General features: G+C 33.7%; 1 protein-coding gene across 1 annotated transcript in view; it reads left to right on the top strand.

Moving 5' to 3' along the window:
- Nucleotides 1-5,116, top strand: part of LOC118740043 — a gene marked incomplete at its 3' end in the record, with an annotated part of 17,978 nt that extends 12,862 nt beyond the window's left edge. Inside the window, 2 exon segments of the mRNA XM_036471540.1 lie at nt 4,469-4,646; nt 4,710-5,116. Coding sequence (XP_036327433.1) covers nt 4,469-4,646; nt 4,710-5,116 — 585 coding nt within the window.
- Between the last annotated feature and the right edge of the window lie 4,938 nt (nt 5,117-10,054).

Below are 10,054 nucleotides of genomic sequence, written 5' to 3'. Positions count from 1 at the left end.
GATATGTAAGTCTCATATATAGAAGTATATGCACTATGTATATGTATGTGCATATGGAGGTGTACTAGGGTGATTCAGAAAATTTTTGTATATTCTCTTTCCTCGGAATCATGCTCAAAAGTTTCCTTTAGACGCCAAAGTAAGTCTCAGAAAATATGAGCGCTTAATATTAATATTAAGAATTTCCGCATCGCACTTTTCGATTTCCCATAATAATAACATAGGACAAATTGTTTTTTGTTTTAATTCTGATTTTGATATTTAACGAACGATACGTTGTACTGTAAAGGTCTTGGAGTATTTTTGAAGAGAATTGAACGCTCCACGAATTCAACATTCTTTCGACTTTGACCTGGAATAACTTTTGACCGAGTTGACTTATCGAAAAATGACTTGAGACCTTTTTTGTAGGGCGATACGTTATATTGTGAAGGTCTTGGAGTATTTTTGTGGAGAATTGAACGCTTTACAAAAAGTGTCTAAAGCAGGATTTCAAAATGCTATAATTTTATCATTTAATTTTCTTTTGCTGTGCTTTGACTTCGGCATGTATGATATCGAAAGCAAAGCAACAATAATACAGAAAAAAGCAAATTCTTTGGCTGTCGGTTTGCTGTGAAATTTCGAAAGCAACCAGACAGTTAAAAAGCAATTTGTGAAAGTACAACGACAGCGCAGCGACAGCAAAGCAACAAAAACTTGATTATCACTTGGCTGTGAAGCATCAAATTGACAGAAATATGTATGCATGGACAAATGACTACCCTTCAGTTCTACTGGTGACAAGAAACGGCCATACGCTAAATATTCCATGCCTTACCGATTATTAGGCAATTCGCTAGCGGTTGGTAATCGCCAATTTTGCACCAGATCGCTTGCGTACCGCTCTATAGGCTACAATGACATCGTTAATTCATTAGGCAATTGAATTGGTATCTCAAATTTTGTGACTATTACTCACTTCTGGCGACTCAACGATAATACACCATGCTACAATGCTTAATTTGAATAGCACAGCCAAGAAGATCTCTGCACAGCAAAAGCACTATCATAGCAAATCAATAGCAATAAATTAGTTTCACTAAGCTGCCGATTAAAGAGTAAAATACAATTTTCAAAGTCACAGCAAAATCAAAGCAGTTGGAATTGAAATCAAAAATTTCAAAGCGAAGCAAAAGCAAAAATGGTAGTGCCATGACATGATTCAATAATTAAAGGTTTGCTCATTATTGACATTAGAGTTTTGACACTCCCTTAGCTCCCTTACAAAAGCTTTGCACACACACACGAACTCACACACAGTGCCTTGCTAAGGGGCCATTCACATACAACTTTCCTCGCTTTGCTTGACAGTTCAAACTTTGACAACAAAGCGCGAAACGCAGAAGGTATGCTACAATAAACGCTTTGGCAGCTTTTGCGTTCTCCTTTTCCTCCATATTTTTTATCTGTAAAATAGATAGCAATATAATAATATGCATTAATAATAGCAATAAAAATTCCTATTTACCCTATTTTTGTCATTAAAAGCAAATGCAAGCGCACAAGAAAAGATAAATGTAGACAGCTGATTGCCAAAGCGGGCAAAAGTTGAAGGCCCGTTTACATACAACTTTGGCGTTGCGTTGGCGTTGGCGTTGGTTTGACAGAACGCACGTTAAAAGAATGCTTGCTACAATGAACGCTTGGCGGCGAATCCTTGGGCCACTAAATTAACATATTAACGACAGATAAATTAATATTTCATATCAATAATTGCATTAAAAACGATATTTCTTGCCCGCACTTGATTAAAAAGGAAAAATATTTCACATAATTTTATTTATTCGCAACAGCTGACGAGCGACGCACGCGAAAAGTTGAGAGTTGGCCATCTTTTTGCTTTGTGTTGGCGTGAGCGTTGTCGAATTTTGGCTATGTGGACGGCTGCATTTGAATTCATGTATTCATAGTCAGCTGTTGAAGCGACGCCAACGCCAACGCAACGCCAAAGTTCTATGTAAACGGGCCTTGAGAGTTGCCCAAGATTCTGCTTCGTTTTGCTTTGCTTTGCTTCAAACGTTTTTTATGTGAGCATACTCATGCATATGCCTACATCGATCTTATACGTCAAAGCAAAGAACTATCAAGCAAAGCGAAGAAAGTTGTATGTGAATCAGCCTTAAGGAAGACGACTTTGTCAAGACGGAGCGAGAAAACTGCTTTTTGAGCAAACCTTTTATTATTGAATCATGGTGCCTTCATATATGTAATACTCCCAAGAATGATAGAATACAAGATTGCGCCAATCGAGCTGAGAGCAACTGGCCGTGACGTCAAAAAATACCAGAATGAGAGAGCAAGACGAACTCGACAAGAAAAAGAGGAAGCATCGACCAAAAGGCAGTGTTGCCAAGTTTTGACTTTGAAAAAGCACCAAATTTTTATTGGTGTATTTTATGGACTTTATATGAATATATAATTTTATTGCAAGGATGCCGATTCAAAAATCAATGTTTCTTGCACAACGGTCGATTTCTTCTGGCATGATTGAAGGTGCTGCCACATATTTCTTTGTCACTTATGATTGTCACTGTGCCATGATTTTGTTTAAATTTTTGTAAAATTGCTCACCACACTTACGATTGCTATAAATTTTGCTTAATTTTTTTTAAGATTTTCTAATTTGGTGTCTTCAAACTAAAATCAAAAGCACCAAAAACGCACCAAGCACAAAACTCAAAAATTTTCGCGGTTTGAATACCCACTAAATTTGGTGCGAAAAGCATCAAGTTGGCAACAGTGAATGTAAACAAAAGTATTTTATGACGTCAGCGATTGGGTGGATGCTGTCAAATCGACGAAGAGAGGGTTAGCGGTCCGCGAATGGCGCGACCTTTATTTTCTGGATCGTGTAATACTCCTATATTGGCAGTAAGAGCTAGTACCGTCCGAAAACACTACAGTACAGATATATCAATAAACACGTACGAAAGAAAAGGAACACATACGTTTATAAATAAACATGTACACAACACATATACAAAAACGGCACTCAAGTACACAATACGTTGACAAAAACGGTACTAGACTGTCTCGCTTTGATTTCGGAATGCTTACACATTGAGAAGTTAGCTTACTGCCAATATAGAAGTATTACATATATGGGTGCCATGATACAAAAAAGAAGGTAGTTTCAATAAACAACTTTTGACGGATAATAAAATTTTTTGAAGTTTCATAAATTGTGGGTATACTCAACGGCCTTGCCACTTTGATAATATTAAAACAATAAATCGGAGTATTTTCTTTCCCATATTTATACCAATGTAATAAAATTTCAAATCAAAAACCAGTATCAGTGCTTGGTACTTTTTTTACTTACGTGGTTGGCACCTTTTGTTATTAAAAATATTTAAAATGTAAACTGTTAAAGGAGGCTTCATCGTAATTATTCTTTTCATTTTGTAATAAAAACCACGCGCGCATTATTCTTTTATTTTTCTTGTTTTCTTATTTTAATGCAATCGTGCGATTTAAAAATCAAATTCTAAAGAATGTTCTTCCCAAATAAATCTTTTTATATTTTGGTTCAAATTTACTTTTAAATTTCTCATAAGATTTTGCAAAAAATTTGGCTTTGTGATTAGCGCGTCATCATTAAATTTCATAAATTTTTAATTTATGCAAAACACCTGAAGTCGGCTTGAATAGACCGCCCCCCGATAAACAACTAACAGATCATCGCTTAAAGTACAAAACCGTGTATAAACAAAATGCACAACTTCAAAATGGTTCTCTTTTTTTACAAAGAAATCGCATTTCAGGACGAATGGATAAGGCTTGTGTGAGCAAATGTCAGTTACGCGGTTTTGCAGAACGACGATACGCGGTTTTGTACTTTAAGCGACGATATGTAAGTATACACTTTTTTCATGCTTTCTGAAACCTAGTCGTCAACCCCATTTTCGAAATCATGTACTCGGTCAAAATTTAGTCGAAGAAAAAGTCCAAAAATGGCTTCAGACCTTCTTTGCAGAGCGTTCAGTTCTCTACAAAAAACTTCAATAACTTTGCAGTATAATGTATAGTCCGTTAAATATAAAAATCAGAAGTAAAAAAAAAACAATTTTTCCTGTGTTATTCTTATAGAAAATCGAAAAGTGTTTTTGTTTACTGCTGATTTAACGAACGATACGTTGTACTGTAAAGGTTTTTGGGGTATTTTTGTAGAAAGTTGAACGTTTTACAAAAAAGGTCTGAAGTAATTTTTCGATAAATCAACAATTTTTTCTGTATTCTTCTTATGGGAAATCGAAAAGTGCGGGCTCATACTTTCTGAGATTTGTTTTGACGGCTCAACGAAACTTTTGAGCATGATTCCGAGGAAAAAACAAGAAAAAAATTTCTGAATCACCCTAATGTATACATATCTGTATGCATGTGACATGCCATCATAATTACTAAGAATTTCCTCTATATAACTTAGTTGGGTCGAGCTTTACGCGAAGCAATCAAGTATCTGCCAGAAAAGAAACCAAAAGCGATTCAAAAAGTTGCTGAAAATCTTGAGACCCCCACATTCACATCTCAGTCGAAATTGCCACGTAAATTGTCAAAGTCTGCAACCAGATTCGATGTACCGTTAGATCTTAAATTACTGGAAGGTTACCGTCATGTCTAAACTATTTATTATACAACTTTTTCATCTAATCATTCGTTTAATTTAGAAATGACGATTTTGGATTACCTTGGGCAATATGTATGGGTCTCTAGTCAACGAAAGCAGCTTTTTAAACGTGTTTTCCTACAATATTTGCCAACTGAAGTCAATAAATCCGAAGAAGTGGCAGATGCAAATCACTCAAAAATGAGTGGAAATGCCGATGAAGACTGTATGCCCATTTTAAATGAGTATGTCGAACGTAGAATACCAATGACATGTTTACCCAAGGCATTAGAGGACGTTTTAGAATTCTACGGTACCGAAAAAAATATATCGGAAATTTTGCGTTTATTGGATTATGAGAAGGAGAAATCGTCCAAAGAAATCAATTTTCGTACATGGTGCGGTATTGTATCTTTTGCAGAACGATTGGCTCTAGAAAATCCAACTAGTTCGGATTCGTGTGACGAGGTAAAATTTCGAGTATTTTATTTTATCAAGGTGATAAATAGACTGCGGATTTTTATGCAGAAAACGAGGCCTAAAATATGTACCACTTAACTTAAACGAAATAAATAAATTTGTGTACAATTCGCTTATAGTTATGCGGTACATATTTGTAGGACTCGTTTTCTGCATAAAAATCCGCAGTTTAGTCAAAATGTAATTGTTTTAAAACTTACATGGAGAAGATTAATAACTTTTTTATTTGTACGTATGTATGTATATCGATGGATAGATATTTTCATATATGATTCATAAGTACATACGCATCTTGAAGTTCATATTGAACTAAACCAAATAACGTAGATAACAAGAAGGGACAACTCGTTATAATTGTGGCGAAAGTGCGCAACAGTTGCGTGCCTTCTCTTTTCATCCAATCAAAAAACGCACTAGGGCAAAAGAGAAGGCACGCCCCTGTTGTGTGGTATTGGTATTGGATCATTGAAGTCAAACGGCTTGAAATTACTTATGCCACTGTCAAAATACATAAACGGTCCAAATTATGTTTTGGGACAAAAAATATAATATTTACATGCCCGTTACGCTTATGCATAAGATTCTATTGATAAGTATCAGAGCAGTGATGCCAGACATTCTCTGCTAAATTACCCATGAAAATCGGCGAAAAATCCCTTAATTACCCACATCTTAAAAATGTATCCCACAAAATTCCCAAAGAATTCAAAACATATATTTCAGTGGTAAAGAAGTAACATTCATATAGTTACCTTAATATACATTAGGGCGGGTAAATTTTTTTCGACATATCCGGATTCCACATAAAATTGTAGAAAAAAAGTCCTTTAGACCATAGCCCTAAAATTAATTTCGAGCCTGCGCAATTTTAAAAGAAGATATCTTTAATTGATGCTAAGTTAATATGCAGATAAGTATTTGCTAAAGTGTTACGAAGTGTTATTTCTTTAATACAAATATGTATTTGGGGTTTTTTTGGTACGAATAATTAATTTTGGATATCTATTTCTTATTTAAAGAACCGCAAGATGGCGCTACAAAGTAAATCTATACTAATATGTATATATTTTGAAATCGGTTTTTCTGTTCGCACATTTCGAGAAAGGCTTCACCGATTTTTTTTTTTGAAATTTTGGACACCTACTGCAAACTTTCCAAGGATATAGGCTGAAAAATATTTAGATATATAAAGTGGGCGTGGCACCTCCCATAGAAACTGAGTTTTTCAAACTGCATATCTCTGGAAGTATTCGTGGTAAAGTACTGCAAAGTACTGTATGGGGATAAAGAAATCAATACTCGTGGAGGAAAATGGGAGCTATTGGAAAAAGAGCGTGGCACCTCCCATACAAACCAAATTTTTCATATTACATATCTACCTCCCATACAAACCGAATTTTTCTTACTACATAATAAAAAAAGTAACATTCGGTAAAAATATCAGCATGAAAGATCCTGTTAACTTTTGGATTCCTGCACGTCAAAGCAAGATTCCTCATTTAATACAATAAGGCCCTGCTCATCTTAATTGAGTAATAAACTTAGAAGTTATGAGCACTTAAGTAGAGATACATACAAAAAGTTTCTATACAAATTTATGATTTGCATATTATAAAGTACACGCCTTGTACTACAATTTCGAATCGCTATATCTCAGAAATGGTAATCCTTAGGTAGAAAAATGTTATAACAGTTTTTATAGATAATTGTATGATCTATACTTCCGGCTCACCTATTTTTATGATAAACCTTACCGCTTTGCTAGAAAGTTCAAAAAATCAATTTATGTGACCTCTGACCTTGAATAACTATTTTTGCTGACGTGGGATCGGTGGGGACTTTTGACATTTCATTTGTAATAGTGTTCGCAATACTCGTACCAATTTTCAGCTTTATGCTTATTATTGTAAGCTTACCTTATTTTTTGAACTAACTTGACTGAGCTATTGATTTGTAGCGCCATCTTGCGGTTCTTTAAATAAGAATTAGGTATCAAAAATTAATGCTTCGTATCGAAAAACCCCCAAATACAAATTTGTATTAAAAAAAAATATTCGTAATACTTTAGTAAATATTAATCTGCATATTAACTTAGCATCAATTAAAAATTATCTTATCTGGCTATGGTCTGGAGGAATTTTTTTCTTAGAATTTTATAAAGATACCGGATCTGCTAGGAACAATGCCGAAGAAAATCCATCCATACAAATTGACCCGCCCTAATCTTATCTTACTAATATTATAAATGTAAAAGTTTGTATGTTTGGATGTTTGGGAAATCATCACGCAGAAACGACCGAACGTATTTGCATGAAATTTTGTATGCAGATAGCTTATGGGCCAGATTGGTTGATAATAATAATAATCTCAACGGTTGTTAACCTCCATTCCCGCCCATCCGCACGAGGGGCGCAGTACGCATGACGTACGGAACCAGTATTTTCAATTTTTGGGCCGAGTCACGATAGGCAGGAGTTTGTTAAGTGTCGAGATCTAAAACTGCTCAGCTACAGAATTAAATTCATCAGCCGATTTTATGTCTTTATTTTAATGATTCATTTATTGAGAGAGGACAGTATCGATTTCTTAATGCTGAAAAGCGGATCTGATATATCAAACGTGCTGGAATGAGAGTTAAAACCCTGGCATAAGCAACGGAGTGGGTAGTGCAATTCAAAATTAGTTTTGCAAGCTTTCAGAAATAGGGGACAAAAGTGTCTTGATACCCGGGAGGGAACATTCAGGCTAACTTCGCCCAGAAGAAGCGGACTTGAAATTGAGCCTGTTAGTAATTTAACTATAACAAGTAAGAAAGTCTAAGTTCGGGCGGAGCCGAACATTAAATACCCGGCGCAAGTATATGGGCATTCCCATGGTGGCGCACGTGACAGTCGTACGATTTCAATGCGATACAAAAAAGGAATACCATTTGTTTTCTTTAACTTTTTTGGGCCATTGTATAGCACATAATTAGCTCTATATTTAACCGAAAAATGAAATCAATCGAACTGCTTGGTCCTGAAATATAAGCATTTAAAAAGAGGTTCGTTACGTGACAAAAAATGGAAGTTGATTTTTTCTTTTCTTACAAAATCGCAAAACTCTGCGAATTGTGGATGGCTATTTTCATAAAACTTATTTTAATATGATTTAGAGCAATTCTAGTTGTTTTTAGAGTTTTTTGAATTAATGCAAATTGTTTCAATTCTCTTTTACAACCCCAAGTGTGAAAAGTGACGTGACGGTTCGTCACGTGACATAAATTTCCATCGTTATATTTTTGTTAATATTGCTTTTAAATGAATTTTCAACGCAAATAAAACATGTATTTTATGTAGAATATACTTTATATTTTGACTTTAGCGCCAATTCAGGGTCAATTTATTAGAAATCTATGATTTATTATGTTTCAACCACATACGCCAAATTCCAACCAAATCGGACCATAAATACGGTTTTTCGAAATATCTCGACCTTGGCACCACCTAGGAAGACCATTTTATGCAAACATGATTCTACTTACATAGCCAGTATATATTTTAAAAAGCAGACAAATCGGCCCGTAAATACGTTAGATATAAAACTTTTATTTTTTTTGTCGTGGTGGACCTTCCGCTGGAAACACCCATATATGTTTTTCACCTTTCCGAATGCTACCGCTACATGGTAAGCCGGGGTGTATTCATTTTGAGAAAATTAGCGTCGTTAAATTTCGAAATATTGAAGTTTCAAGCATTTCTGAAATTTACCGTTATATGAAGAGCGGAAGTATTTTTATCCAAAATTTTATTATAAACGTATTTCTTGGTATATAATTGTTGCAAGCATCAATTTTGAATAAATTAGCTTTAAGATAACCGTTTAATGATTAAATACCTATATTACCACCTTTTTAATGATTAATAATTAGCTACTTTAAAAAAATGTTGATTCATTAATTTTAATTACATCATTATTTTGTTATTTTTGATAATTTTCAATTATTTTTGACTTTTTTTAATTACACGATTAATATAATTATTTGATTAATTTCTATTATCAATCAACAAGCCAAACTAAAATTAAGAATATTTAATAACTGCCTGAATTATTTATTTATTTTATTCTTATCCAAATCTCAAATTACAAACATTAATTATTACTTTTATAAATTTTTAAAAATAATGGACTGAAATGTGCAAAGTTAATGAATTTAATTTGTTTTAATGAAAACTTTTATTTTTATTTATATATATATATATATTTCACTCAAAAATTATCTAATCTCCAAGATAATCCAAACGCAATATTTTCACACAGTCTCTATCACGGAATCCATAGAATATTCTGCTAATTAGCTGGGTGTGCGCATTTGTACAAAAGTAAGCAATTGCATGAAAATAAAGCCTCTAGAAAAAGCAAGTTTTGGAAATTGTTTTACGAATAAAAAAACATTTTGCAAATTAAATTTATTAAATTGATTAACTGCGCATAGTTAGAAATATTTACAAGTTTCATTGTGTGATTACTTAAAATATTTGAACATACAGCTTTATATGCGAAAATACCATTACAAATACAAATACAGCAACACAAAATTGGTGTTTTTTTGGGGGGAAAATTGCGCTATTTTCAGTATTTTGGTGCTTTTTTAAATAAAAACTTGGCGATCAGGGCCGCCAACTTGGCTCAAACCGTGCCATTTTTGGCACTATTTTACTTGAAATGGCACTGAATTTTTCAATTTTGCACAAAGTGCCAAAATGGTACTTTTGAAAATAAGCCAAATTTAAATACATTTTTGTGAAATCCTTTGCGTGTACTTCTTTTTCTCAACTAAAATTTTCTAATTTCTATAGTGTATACAACTGGTTTATCTTACTTTGACATTGGGCTTTTGTTTTAATTTGTCTAATTTTAATGCTAATGGGAAGAACTAAAGAGAAT

The sequence above is a fragment of the Rhagoletis pomonella genome, unplaced genomic scaffold (genome assembly GCF_013731165.1).
Source record: "Rhagoletis pomonella isolate Grant_MI unplaced genomic scaffold, Rhpom_1.0 Rhpom_scaffold_00005, whole genome shotgun sequence".
NCBI lineage: Eukaryota > Metazoa > Arthropoda > Insecta > Diptera > Tephritidae > Rhagoletis > Rhagoletis pomonella.
The sequence above is the reverse complement of the archived record's forward strand: the minus strand, read 5'-3'. Positions and strand labels throughout refer to the sequence as shown.